The 14,411-nt window shown below is 38.2% G+C and overlaps 1 protein-coding gene across 3 annotated transcripts in view; it reads right to left on the minus strand.

The window, feature by feature from the left end:
- STX7 (syntaxin 7) overlaps positions 1 to 14,411 on the minus strand; it is a 38,976-nt gene that overhangs the window by 12,268 nt on the left and 12,297 nt on the right. For all 3 annotated transcript variants that reach the window (XM_036316930.1, XM_036316931.1, XM_036316932.1), the window contains exon 3: positions 2,176 to 2,245. In XM_036316930.1, coding sequence (XP_036172823.1) covers positions 2,176 to 2,245 — 70 coding nt within the window. The remainder of the gene's footprint in view (positions 1 to 2,175; positions 2,246 to 14,411) is intronic.

A 14,411-nucleotide genomic window follows, 5' to 3' on the forward strand; every position in this document is an offset into this window, starting at 1 on the left:
CATGGAAAGTTCTTGCCCTAACCGGTTTTGCTCAGTGGATAGAGTGTCAGACTGTGGATTGAAGGGTCCCAGGTTCGATTCCGGTCAAGGGCATGTACCTTGGTTGCGGGCATGTCACCAGTAGGGGGTGTGCAGGAGGCAGCTGATCGATGTTTCTCTCTCATCAATGTTTCTAACTCTCTATCCCTCTCCCTTCCTCTCAATAAAAAAATCAATAAAATATATATTTTTTTTCAAAAAAAAAAAAGAAAGTTCTTTACTCACACAGGATGGGTAACCAAACTTTGAGAAATAATTATCAGTAGCCATTTAGAAAAGAAGATGACTCAAAGCAACTAGAGACATTGGGGGTGCGGTGTGGGAGCCTTTTATCTGCATCCCACAGTTGAGAGGTCATCAATTAGTAAAGAGGATTTGTTGCCTTAAATTTTGCCCAGTTCTCAGGTCTTAAGGTACATCTGGCCTCTCATATTTCTCTACCTGGGAATTTATGTCCTACAAATACTTAAAAAGAGAAAAAGGGAAAAGGTAGTAATAGTACAAATTTACTATTATTTAAGTTTGCTGCTGAAAAAAAAAATAGCATTTTTCCACAGTGAACAGGCCACAATAACAGTAGTAAATTATACCAGTATCTACAACCAACTTGCTAGCTAGCTTATAAAGTTAGAAGATTTCTAACTAAAGAACATGACACTAAAAAACATCACATTAGTATTCATGTGATGCTTTATAAATTACAACATCGGTACCTCTCATACATATTATATGACATTTCTCATTTTAAGCACATATTAGTCACCACTTAGGATCCTTTAAAATAACACGATACTAAAGAAGAATATGTTTACATACAGATATCTGCACTTGACCATTAAGAATAATACCTATTTGAAAATATTTCCTTAGTACCCTATTTTTAAATCTTTAGAAAAAGTCTTATAACTAAAATTCTAAAAGGAACACTTTAATGATATCTACAGATTCAGAATCTCTGCTTTTAATGTTAGCAAAATATTATAACTATTAAGAATTATGTGTTTCTATTTCATTTTACTTCATTCTAATAAGTGATGGCTTATTATTTAGATTAGGGCATTTTACCACTCTGACATTTATACACAACAGAGAAGTACAATATAAATTAGAGATAACTGTAAATTCTTCAAATTGTAATTCATAAGAAATGGGAATTATTATTACCTATCTTTTAATTTCTTCCTCATTTTTTCCTTCAGAGCCAATGTTGTTTGGCATGTAACTTATTACATATATGTTACTTGAAATTTGCAGCTGTGTCTGTGCTGAGCTAAGATTTAAAACTCACGTTCAGAATGATGTTGGGCAAATCATCAAACCCCAAGTGGACATGTTTTCCTTATAAGCAAAATGAAAATAGTTCTTTTGATTTATTTCACCCCAATTTTATAAGGTTCAGATGAGAAAATGTATAAGAAAACACTCTGTAAAATCTATAACACCACAAAATACAACTGCTGTTCTTCTAACAGCATATTAATTTACTGAAATATGTATTATATAAACATGTTATATTTTTTAACAGAGACTAATGCTTCCTGAAATTCAAGTATGTTGGTATAAGCTTTTGGGGAATAGCTCATACTGGATACGTATTCGATCTAAACCAAATAAAAATCTGGTCACTGTAGCACTGTAGGGATGGATAGCCATGGGAAGTAAATCACACACACAGAGAAGCTTAGAGTACTAGTTTTCAAAAGCCATAAAAAAAACAACTTATTTAAAAAGTATAAGAAAACCCATGTTCACTGACAATAGGGTGGTGAACACTTGGGGCAGGGGGCTGGCTAGAAGAGGTCAATGGGGGGGACAAAGGGGACATATGTAATACTTTCAACAATAAAGATTTTTAAAATAAATAAAACTGGAAAGTGAAAAAAAGTATAAGAAAAGTAACTAATAAAGTCCTGCTTTGATATGGTAAGCCATATCTTTAAAAAACAACAAACAAACATCTGCCTACTCTGGATAGGGAAAAACTTACACAAAAGCTTGGTACAAATAGGGGAGAAGAAATACCTTATTAATTTCCCATTGTTTCATCCAGTAAGCATAACACTACACACTATGAAAGGAACATAACAGTTATTTTTCCCATTCTTCCTTTTTCTTTTTCTTTAATTAAATACTTACAGCTGTTGCCTCAATTCAGGAGTATCTTGAGGTGTTCCAAGTTGATTCAGTGTCCTCTGTATTTCCACAGCTATTATGATGGAAAATAAATGCATAACTGTTACAGATGGTAGGGCAACAATTAATATAAGCAATTGAGAGTTAGAAAAAAAAAGATAAATATAGAAACCAGTTTAAAAAGTGAAGTAAATGGTTTATTTGAATCTAATTAGTGATAATGAATCAATTTTCAAGAGGAAATTGTGTGGGGGCATTAACATAGCAAATTGCACTTACGATCCAAAAGTATTATATTCTTCCTTCTCCCATGAGGACATTTGGCGCAATGTCACACGGACTTTCACTTAAAAATTGTGAGGAAGATAATTGCAACAATTACACAATTCATTGGAATATAAAGTAAGTGAATTGTGGTTAATAAACAAGGGAGGAATAAAGAATTAGAAAGAAATCATTTTTCAATTACTCTGTAATAAGTGACTCAAGCAGATCATCAAAGGATGGGAAAACCACAGGACATTCACAAGACCTGAAATTACTACCACATAGATGGCATTAATTATAAAAGAGCTAACTTATCATAGGTAAATTTGTTGCTTAAAATGAATAATCACATTTAGCACCACCAATGGTACAAACTGGCACTAAGAGCCTCCTGACAATGTGATAAGAAAGTCACAATAGGACCTTGCCAAAATATTTAACCTGCATCTAATCATGAGAAAGGAATCAGACTGATCTACATTGTGGGATAATCTACAAAAAAATTGGCCTGGACTTTTCAAATGTCAATGCCACAAAAGGAAAAGAATTAAAAGCAGGCGAGCTTTCTAAATTAAAGAATGGAAGAGCCCAAAATAATAAAGCATGCAAAAGGTAATGTGATTTTTCACTAGATTCTAAATCAGAAAAAAATTGCTATAAAAAATTGTGGGGACAATTGAAGAATTTGAATTTGGAGTGAGGGATAGTAAACAAATGTTGAAAAATTTCAACAATTGGTGAATCCAGGTGAAGGTACATAAAAATCTCACTATACTATACTTTTATTTTTCTATATGTTTAAAAAAGTTAAAAATTGGGGATTTAAAATTCATGCTAAGCTCACAAACCAGAAGTCTATTACCAATGCAATTTAAAAAAAAAAAGGCTCTTCACAGTAGGGGAGGTTACATAGTTTGACGTGTATACACGAAATGCCAAGTAGAAATAAGTTGAAAATCCATCTTAAGAACTAGAGAAAAACAATCCAACTCACCCATTCTTTTCATTTAAAATAAGTGGTTTACTTATATAGCGTAAATGCTTTTAAATGGCCATTATTTATTTATGGGATAAAGGGAATGATTGTATTCCAAAACACAGGATAACTTTTGTTCACTGAGGATGACGTAATGACCAACACTTTCAAATCAGAGTTGGAAAGTGTAAATACTGAAGAGGAATCATACAGCATATAGCAATTGTTAACCACCCAGCTAGTTTCAAAGGAATCTCTTTTGCTTTTATTTTGGCAGATTTTTCTGTTGCAAGGTAAAGAATTCTTGTTTGCCGTTTTTAACTTATGGCTGCTTGCAATTAGTTATATATTTTCTTTTTACCTCAACAGATGTTCTTGGAATATCTTTTAGAGGTTTAAAGCTGTTTTTTATTTTTGTTTTTTTCACGTATGTTGGTCAGACTAATTGAAATGTAGACCTCTATAGGATAAAGGCAGGCATTTACCTCATCTCTAGAGGGTTCTTGTCTTTTTAAAAAGTCATATTAAGCCATGGGCAGGTTGGAGTGCCATACACCAAAAGGTTGTGGGTAAGATTTCCCATAGGGCACATACCTACATTGTGGGTTTGATCCCCAGTAAGGTGAGTACGGGAGGCAACTGATCCATGTTTCTAACATCGATTTCTCTCTCTCTCTTTCAAATTAATAAACATATGTTCAGGTGAGAAAAAATTAAAGAAAAAGAAAGCATGTGATTTTCTAACCATTGTGCTGTACACCTGAAACTAATACAGAATACTGAATGTAAACAGGAATTGAAAAAAATAATATTAAATAAAAGGAAAGCTATCACCCACCAAAAAAAGAAGTTCAGTGGGAGCCTAAATACCCCAAGTGGTTATTCCCCTAGTTTATTTTTTTCAAACAGAGACTCAGCAGCCCCAGTTTTAATGCTTTCTGCCTACAGGTTTTAGGGAAAGGAAGAGAACATTGAAAGCCCCTGGTGGCTCTGCACTCTAGCAAAATGGTGAACCAAGAACAACTCCAGTTCCTATGTCCTTGCTCAGAAACGCCACCAAAAACCTGACAAGCTGAGAGTGGTGATACCCCTCCCATTCCCATTTATTGGTCAGCCTGGAGGATGCAGAAGATTAGTCATGATGGTTAGCAGAACCCTAGTCAGGTAGTGACTCCAACTGACAAGCTCTTCAAAATGGGACATTTACCACAGACCATCACAAATTCTGTTATCTTACATAGACCTGCTGATACCACTTAATTTCACTTTGCTCTATCCTAAAAAAAAAAAGAAAACATGAGAGGAGTATGCTTTCAGTTGAACAGAAGAGCAGTGAGCCTTAATAGTTTTATCTTGGTTTATATACGCTCACATCTCTGTAGTATAAGCGGTTTTCAAGGATATCGATCATCTCCTCCTTTAGGACACCACACTAGGCAACACAATGCTTATATCTGCTTTTAGGATCTGAAAAGCAAGAAGCAACATGTACTTAGGGGCCAGGGAAGGTTGTAAGTATGCCAACAGGTAGAAGATAAATTTCATGAAAATATAGGGCCCTCAGTAAAGAATGAATCTTGGTCCCTTAATCTGTATGGATTGTTGACATACTCCTGCAAAGCAAAATGACAAACTGCTTTTCTTTAGTCTCAATACAAATAGGGAACAGCGCTTGGTGAGAATTATGCTGCCCCAACCCATTTTACTGAATGCCCCAAAAGGTGGCCAGCTCTGGCTTCAACTCCCCCAAAGAAACTGCAATCCAGCTAGTTCAAGTGCTAGTACAAGTAGCTCCACAACTTGGCTTTAATGACCCCATTGATCCAATGGTAACTGAAATGCCTGTTTATTACCAGGATGCTGTATAAAACCAGTCCTAAGTCCCAATAGAAAAAAAAAACAAAAAAAAAAAAACACACCCACAGGAGTCCCTTAGAATCTTGAGGCTAAATCATGCTCTCTTTGGCAAACCCATTTATCCTTTTGAGGAAGAGTTCTGATCTTGCTACTGAGCCCTGGATTAAAAGCAAACAATGGTATACCAGGTAACCAAGCGACCTGAGCTGCCCACTGTGCATTAGGTGTTATGTAGTCTCATTGGTATATCTCTTACTTCATTTTGTTCTATGTATGCCAGTCAGTTTGTCCCTCACCCCACTTCCTATAGCATTTGTTCAATGGGAAAAAAACTAGGAATGGAGGAATAAAAGCCACATATAGGCTCATCAACGTGGACTTCCCCTTTCTCACACTAACATGATTACCGGCAATGCTGCATACCACTTTGTAGCAACAGCAAGCAAATGGAAATATGTGACATAACATCATTCTTAGAGGTATCAGGCAGCCACCCAGTGGCAAGATGATTATACCCCTTCCACCTTAGTGGAGGCAGAATTTTATATTAACTGAAACAGTAGCACTATAGATCACTCCAAGATTCTACCAGGTTCCCAGTCCATGTATCAGTCACAATCATGGTATTCCACACACTAGTGCTTCTGAGCAAGACACTTACTTTACAGCGAAAAAGAAATGAACAGATCTCCCAAGGACACAGGGATTCATGGCCCTGCCAGTTCCCTTTATCCAGAACCTGCTGAGCTAGCACGTTTAATGGCCTAATGAGGCTCAATGATGGTGTCGCCCGGGAGAGTGTATTTTCGAAAGCTGTCCCACAGGATCATTATGCTCTCAAAGGATAACCACTCCAGGGTGCTGTTTCACCCACAGCCAGAAAGAAAACTTAGATTTGGGAACTAAGGGGTGAAAGTTGAAGACAAATATTTCACATTGTGTACCGAATTACCCCACGGCAAATTTTCGTCCATCTCTGGGGGTGACAGAGACAATATCCAAGTCAGAAATACAACTATGTCTTCACCCGAGTAGAAGAATGCATCTGTCCATTTGGTGCCGGGACAGTATAATGTCACTGACTGAGGTCGTTGCCAATGGGAGGTAAGGGTATACCAACTCATACCAACATGAGAGGCGAAGGAACTTCAATCTTAGAGAGCAGCTGGAGGGAATACTGCCATCTTTAACCACAGCAGTGAGTGTCACACAACAGGTGAGCCGGAGCAATGGGGACCCTGGTTTGAAAGTCTGGATCACTCGAAACAGTCAAAGTGTTGAATGAAGGCAGAGAAACATGGAATGGCTACTCAGGGGAAAAGTACTAATACAAACTGCACCTGTTTCCAGCTATAGAGCAGCAATTACAGTCAAATAAAGAAGTTTCTAGGTGGATGACAAACTGTATAGTGATGTGGAAAAATGGATAATCACTCCTATTTCTCCATAGCAAGTCTAATGGGTTTCACTTTATTATCTAGCCTGGGTATTGTGAATTTATGGGATACTCATATTCAACTTTAATTGCTGTATGTCCAACTTTAAAGAAAACTCTTGAAACATGAAACTTAAGGAACATATTCTTTACATAACCATAAACAGTTTCTTGAAAAAAAATTCACATAATCCATGGAGGCAGGATCAGATCAAAATGCACCTCTGCACGGTACAATGAACAAATTATTTTTACATTGTTCACTTCTAAAGAGGTGACTTTAGAGAATATCTTACATTTTTCACAAAATCAAGAGAACACTATTTCCCATACATACTAACATCCAGAAAAGGTGCGTTGCTATTTCCTCAAAACAAAAACAGTCCCTCTCTGGGAATCTGCAGAGCTTCAGGACTGAAGACCCATTCTGTTCCACGAGGGTCTGCTGCCATCTAGTGGAATACTTAAAAAATGCTTCATAGGCAAGTATTTTTTGTGTCATAAAACTGAGGCAGCAGTTGGTGTTGAAGGCTATGTAATGTGACCTGGCTCTAGCGAGAGCTCAATAAATGAGAGCTAACAGTATAAACTGGTTTGTTTTTCTCCTGAAGTCAGAAATGAGTAAGAATGTTCTTATTAACATAACTAACTAATGTGAGCCATGCTTCAAGAGGGTACTATAACTTTACTCCCAGTTACAACAATTGTAGAGATAATGGTAGATATCAATTGACACAAGATAGTTACACCCCATATTTAGGAGGCAGGAGTCCGCTACCTGACAAGTTTTGAAATTGAACTAGGAAAAAAAAAAGTAAATATTAAAAGAAACAAACTCTGTTTTACACTCAACTCTTTTCTCACCTATCAAACCCTCTACCTGTTTTAAACAGTGGTTTGCAGTATTATAAGAGACTAGTGGCCCAGTGCATGAATTTGTGCACATTGAAAGGAAATTAATTAGAAGGAATATTTTAATATCACTATTCACCCTTTCTCTATAATAGAAGTGTCAACCAAATTCACGATTGACAATGACAGATCAAAACACATGCGTGCGATTGGCGTCAGCGAGAGCTTTATGTGTATCACGCATGTGCAAGTCAACCTAGCCTTTTATAGATATAGAATAAACTTGCTTAATTAGACCTGCTTTCTGATGTAGCTAAACTTTTTCCAGCCCAGTGAAGCACCCCAACTTCTCTTTCAGGTAATTGTCAGTAACACAGCAATAAATATCAATACGAAGCAAATTATTATTATAGATCACGCAGGGAGAACAAAGAGTGAAATATTTAACTGTAGCAGTGTCTGACTATATTCTGCGCAGTGAGAAAGCCTGAAGTCATTTTCAAGGTCCACCATTTCTTACTTTTTTTCAGTTGGGTCAAGTTTGTAAACTTTCTAAATCTCCGTTTTCCGGCTAATGAAAAGAAAATAGGATTTCACTGAGTCTCCTATCTACCTACTCCAGAACTTCTGTAAGGATCAAATGAGATGAGGCAGGGGAAAACACTTCACAGACATTTGGTTACAATTTAAAATGTTTCTACCTGGCTATAAAGCAAGTTGTGTTCCTGGGCTGAAGAAACTCCAAGGAGGCTAGTTGCTAGGGAGAGGAAGCTGACGTCATTACCCTGATGGGCAGTTAGCATATTAGCCTTTTATGTATATAGATTCTATATATATATATTAAAATGGGTCAAGTTAACTACAATTAGAGAATCATTAGGTTAGGTTTGTTACAAGGTACTAGGTGCATGGGAAAATGTATCACAAGTAAATACCTGTATCAGTAGCTTAAGAAAAAGATCAATACAAAACGGTCCTAAGAAAAAAAATCAAGTCAACTTGGTCTATTTCATAGTCCAAGAAAAAGGTGCATTATAATTCTAAAAGGCACACAAGCAGAGAAAACTCCCTAGAGAATCTGAAAGAATTACAGGCTTTTTTCCAAATAGGCTATCTCATGCTCCATCTCGTGACCCGAACAGGGAGCTTATCTTCTTTGCGGGTAAAAGAACTGACGCAAATTGTGGAGAGAAGGGGTGGCGAGGAAGATGCAGATCTTCCAAAGGATGAATCTCGAGTGGACCAGGGCCTCCAGGGGCCACGCCCGCTGGTTTGCTGTGCCGCCTGCCCAGCCCGCGAAGGCAGATGCTGCCGCCACGAAGCAATTCCACATTTAGGACACATTCAATTTCAAATTCCTCGTTGTGTCCTTCCCAGACACTTCAAAGGTAGAAGCCAGAGAGGTTATTAACACAGTAGAAATTTAGGGCATTTTAAACTTATTGTAGGTTAATAAAGAGTTAAATCTGAAGGCATGGTTCTTAAAAATAAAGTACAAAAACAAGTCATTTGACTGCCTGGGCAAAATAGTTCGATTTCTGAGACAGCCAGGACATGGCAAGTTCTATCTCAGCAGAGATATTCAGTCCTAATGTTTGACCTCATGCACCTGCTCAATTCACCTGCTCTGAGAGGGTCTGGAATCAGAAGTAACAAAGACCCGGGCAGCCAGGGGCCCCTTGAGAAGGTGGCCTGTGTGAGCAGTGAGCACGGGCCAGGATTTGGCAAAGCAGCTCCTAACCTGTGTCTGAAAGGAAACTCTTGGCCAGGATCCCCGCGTTGTCTCTCGAGTCATTGGTTCCTCCTTCCTACGTTTTTGTTTTTTTTTTCTTGAGAAAGAAACAACAAGCCAACCTATATAAACTCAGGAGTCATGGAACAGACCTTTGCTCTCAGCAAAACCAGGTTTTCAACAATGTGAGAATCGTACCCACATATTCTGTTTCCTCCTCCAAGTTGTCTGGTATGTGCCACCTGAAGACCTCTGAGTTTTTAAAAGTTATATTTTAAAAACCAGACAGCTTATGTTTGTAAGACAGTTTATCACGTATTCTGAAAATAGCTGTTCTCAGTTTGCTTCAGTGGTTCTCAACCTTCCTAATGCCGCGACCCTGTAATACAGTTCCTCATGTTGTGGTGACCCCCAACCATAAAAGTATTTTCATTGCTATTACAAAAACAATATGTAATTATACATGTGTTTTCCGATGGTCTTAGGTGACCCCTGTGAAAGGGTCATTTGACCCCCAAAGGGGTCGCGACCCACAGGTTGAGAACCGCTGGCTTATGTGGAGTCCTGGCTTATTGGTTGTTTTTGTTTATGGCAGAACATATAAAATCTATTTCATAGTTTTAAAATGGAAAACAATCCTTAAAAAAAAAAAATAAAAGGATCTCGATAAAGGGGTGGGTGGGGTAAGGTGAAGCCTCATTCTAGTTCTCCAACCTTCCTGACCCCTCCCTCCCCACAACCCTTCGCCCACCTCCCTGGTGAGCTTGGCCCAATAACTCTTTCAGCTCCAAAAGCAGCCAAAGGTAGGCCACGTCATGAAATTCACCTCCAATTTACATGGCGGCAGCAGCGATTCTCAAACCGCTACCTTAGTCCTAATTTCTGATCAGGGCTATTTAGCAAAATAGTGCTTCTCAGATGTTGCTAAAACACTGAAAATGGGTTTCTGCTTCCAATAGGAACATGGTTGAAGTTTGTGTCTGAATCTTCCTTCCTGAAGCCATACAGAACATGGGGGGGGGGGGGGGAAGGTTTTGGGGGATCTATCAAAGTTATATTTGCAGAGAAATTAAGACGACAACAAAATTCTCAAAAATGTGTACACGTGGCCAAAAGCAACAGAAAAGAGCAGATCCTGTGTGGGAAGCCATGTGGGTGGGGTAGGAAATAGGGGAGTCTGAGAGCGGAGAGGGGGAGGCAGAGCGGCAAGGTATCACCAGCAAATGCCCATTTCCAGAGGAACATAATCACACCCTAAGTGGGACCAGGAGCAGGGCTGGGAGGACCGGGGTCCTCTGCTGGGGGAGGTGGAAAGGGGAAGGAGGCAGACTCCTCAGGAAGACGTGGCTGTGTATCTTGGGGCCAATGGAGGGGAAAGCTCTCCTACACCAAACTGGGTTCTGAGAAGCAGGGCAAAGAAACAGGCCTCATGCAGGGCAGAGAGAAAGGAGACCCTGAGCAGAGAGACTGGGCACTTCCCCTCCCCCCACAGCCAGAACATCAAACTCATGCTCCTGAACAACAACAAAAAGAACAGATATAACCACACACACGAAATATATCAAAAAATTATAGGAAAGCATAGCAAATTCCCTACAAAGAAAACACAGCAGGAAAAAAATGTTGCCACAAAGCAGATTAAGGTAAAAATTATAACCTAAAATAGTACCACTATTTTTTTTTTTTAACTCAATGAGGCATCCACAATTCTAAAGAAGATCACAAAAGAACTCATGGAGATGGCCAGATAAGAGGCACTGGTGAAGTGGAAACCAGAGGAATGAGGAGAGACTTACAGAGCACTACTTGTAGGAACTTAGGGTTCTCCCAAGTTAATTGATAGGCAAACTAAATTAAAAGCAAACTGTTTTTTAAAATCCCAGTTTGGAGTAAGTATGAAAGGCAATTATTCTTTAATGAAAAATATTGCTCAGTAATTGGTGAAAAACAACAAAAAATAATCAAAGAGATGAAAATGAGAACTGGCGAAACCTCTTCCACCTACAAGTATTTGAGCAGCAAACCTAGCTGCCCCCTGGGGGAAGTGCTTCCAGTGCTAGTACTTTCAAAATGCTGCATGTATCTACTTACATCGTGTGCTCTATTTACCCTGCTCATTCCTCTTTTGTCTCTTTCCATTGTTCACATTCATATGTGTTTCCTTTTAAGAACTGAATTCACAAAAGGATAACATGCCTTTCCCTTAAGATGTCTTTATACACTTTGCTTCTTCTTTACTGAGGTACTTGTACATTGAGGGCATGACATCTGACAGCTGCCCATCTTATTCAACTGTCTTCCTTCCTTCCAGGGTCACATATTGGCACCACAGCATTCTCCTTTCTAAAATTTTCTGTTCCGGCCTTGGTCAACCAACAAGCCTTAGCAGCCTCTGCATGCAAAGCTCTTGAGGAATACAATTATGTATAAAGACATGACTCCCTGCCATAGAAGAGATTATGGACCAGATAACAAAAAATGTTGGCACTTAGAAAAAATATATAAAGACTAAAAGATGGGGAAAAAAATTTCACAAGACAGCATCTTATTACCAAATGAGGGGAGATTGCTGCCATAAGGCCAAAGGAAAGGAAAATAAAAATTTATCCTATGGCTACTACTTTTTGAAAATATATACATGTAATTTAAATACACTGGGTAACCTAATTTAGAGCATGCATTGCAATTTTATGGCAGGCTGATGCAAGGCAGGCACTGCTCCTATAGTATAGACAGAGCTGTGAAAAGACATTTTATTTCAGGGAGCTGACACTTTAGTAGGGAATAATTGTAGTGTTTAATTTACTAATAAAAGACATAATAAAAATAAAACAGGTTCATGAGGAAAAGAGTAATGGGAGCTGCCCCCTGCACATCCCCTACTGGGAATCGAGCCTGAAACCCGGGCATGTGCCCTGACCAGGAATTGATACCTCGGTGCATGCATGGGAAGACATTCAACCACATTGGCCATGGCCAGGAGTCATATCTTAAAGTTGGAATTCATAAAACAAAAAAGAATTCACTCAGATTTGGTCATAGACAGCACTCATGTTTGGTCATGTAGGAGAAAAGTCACCAGAGAGAAGAAGTTGTTGCTCTTTGTTAAAATTCCCTTGAATAAGACATTAATTTCCACACCTATCTCTGTTTAATGTCAACAGCTTAGGCATGAAGAAAATGACAATGAAATCAAAGCTATTTAAGTTTTTCTCCTCAAGGGGGAAAAAGGAAACCCAATAAACATTTTCAGATGTGTGATGTTAGAAGTAGATCGATCTATCTATCTACCAATCAACTAGCATTTTAGGAGGGAGATGGAGAGGAGGAGGGAGAAAGAGAGGAAGAACAGTCTTCAACTCCCTTTCCTCTATAAATTGCCTTCCCATCCAAAAATGCTCACCAACAGGAAAAAAAATCCCCAACTCCTAGGTAAATACACACAGCTCCAGTAAATTTCATAAACTGCTCAGAACTGGAACTATTTTTTTCAAGAAAAGCTTGCCCTGGCACTAAAATAGAGAAGTTGACGTCAGCTTCCCTTTTGTGCAATCATGTGTTAAGATGCAAAAACAAGTGTCTCCTTCACCAGACTCTAATGAAAAAAATTGTATTCATGCTCATAGTAACAAAAGGGCTCACATTTGTATAGACTTCGTATTTCATCTTATAGTCCTAAAGACCTAATGGGGACAAGAGCCAAGCACTGGTCCTAATTAACAAATAAGTATGCACACAGAACGAGCAGCTAATTAATTACAACAAATATTTTTTCAACTCTAAACAAATCTGTGTTGGACTAACAGCTATAATCTATAAGAGCTAAGCATTTAAAAAGTGAAACCATAAAGACTCAACATAAATATTTTTCAGTCACCTTCTCTTAACCTTTATAACATGGGCTTAAGTTCAAACATTTTATCCCTCTCCAGAAAGTTCTGCCTTTCCAAATCTTCTGGAAAACACACACACACACACACACACACACACACACACACCATGTAATAAATCCTGCATATTTTAGCAGAACACTCTGAACACATAAATTCAGATGAGTATAGTTTATTACCAATGGATCAACTCTGTTCATTTTCCAAAAGCTAACTGTTAGCCACTCTGTATCTTCCTCTTTCAGATTACTCTTAAAAAACAAAAATAACAATTCAAATACCAGAGTCTCATTAGCACTGATGGGAAGACTTACTACAACATGGTACACAGGGAAAACTTTTATCTCAAGGACTATGTTTCATGGTCAGCTGTTAATCATTTCTATGTATTAATTTCCTCCAATTCATAACTTGGCTAATTCTGGCATGATTAACACCAAAATCCCTGTGACTACAACTGTCCCACTTCTTAATACTTAGAAATAATACCTAAGTCTAGCTGGTCTTGTGAATGACTGTATCTATTATGGGATTTTAAAAGTACTTATTATGGGTCCAGATATGGCAATTGGTCTCTTAATAACAAAGAGAATAATCCTGCATATGTTATAAGAGTTTTCAGGATTCTTTAAAACTTTGGTTAAAAATATAGCCTGTTAAAGGTGGAAAACCATAACCCAGCCCAGAGGGGGGAGGAGGGAAATATATATGTGTGTGTGTGTGTGTGTGTGTGTGTAGCCGGTTTGGCTCAGTGGATATAGTGTCAGCCTGCGGATTTAACAGTCCTGGGTTCGATTCTTAGTCAAGGACACATGCCTGAGTTGTGGGCTCGATCCCCAGTGGGGGGCACTCAGGAGGCAGCTGATCAATGATTCTCATCATTGATGCTTCTATCTCTCTCGCCCTTTCCCTTTCTCTCTGAAATCAATAAATATATATATATATATATATTTTAAAAAGAATATCATGTCCTAGAAAGTGAAATAGCTCACTCAAAGTCACACTGCTATTTGGACTTGATTTCAGGAAATGTGCATGCACACACATGCAGCTAATCTAATTAGAAACTTTTCCTATCGTCTCATTGATTCTCCTAACTAAGTGATATTCTAAAAAGTCTGATTCTAATGAGGAAATTGCAATATAAATCACAATGAGATACAAATATAGCTAAAATGTAAAAGACTGTAGATGCCAAATTTGGCAAGATTTGGAGCAATACAAACTCTG

Source organism: Myotis myotis, unplaced genomic scaffold, assembly GCF_014108235.1.
Source record: "Myotis myotis isolate mMyoMyo1 unplaced genomic scaffold, mMyoMyo1.p scaffold_m19_p_7, whole genome shotgun sequence".
Lineage (NCBI taxonomy): Eukaryota > Metazoa > Chordata > Mammalia > Chiroptera > Vespertilionidae > Myotis > Myotis myotis.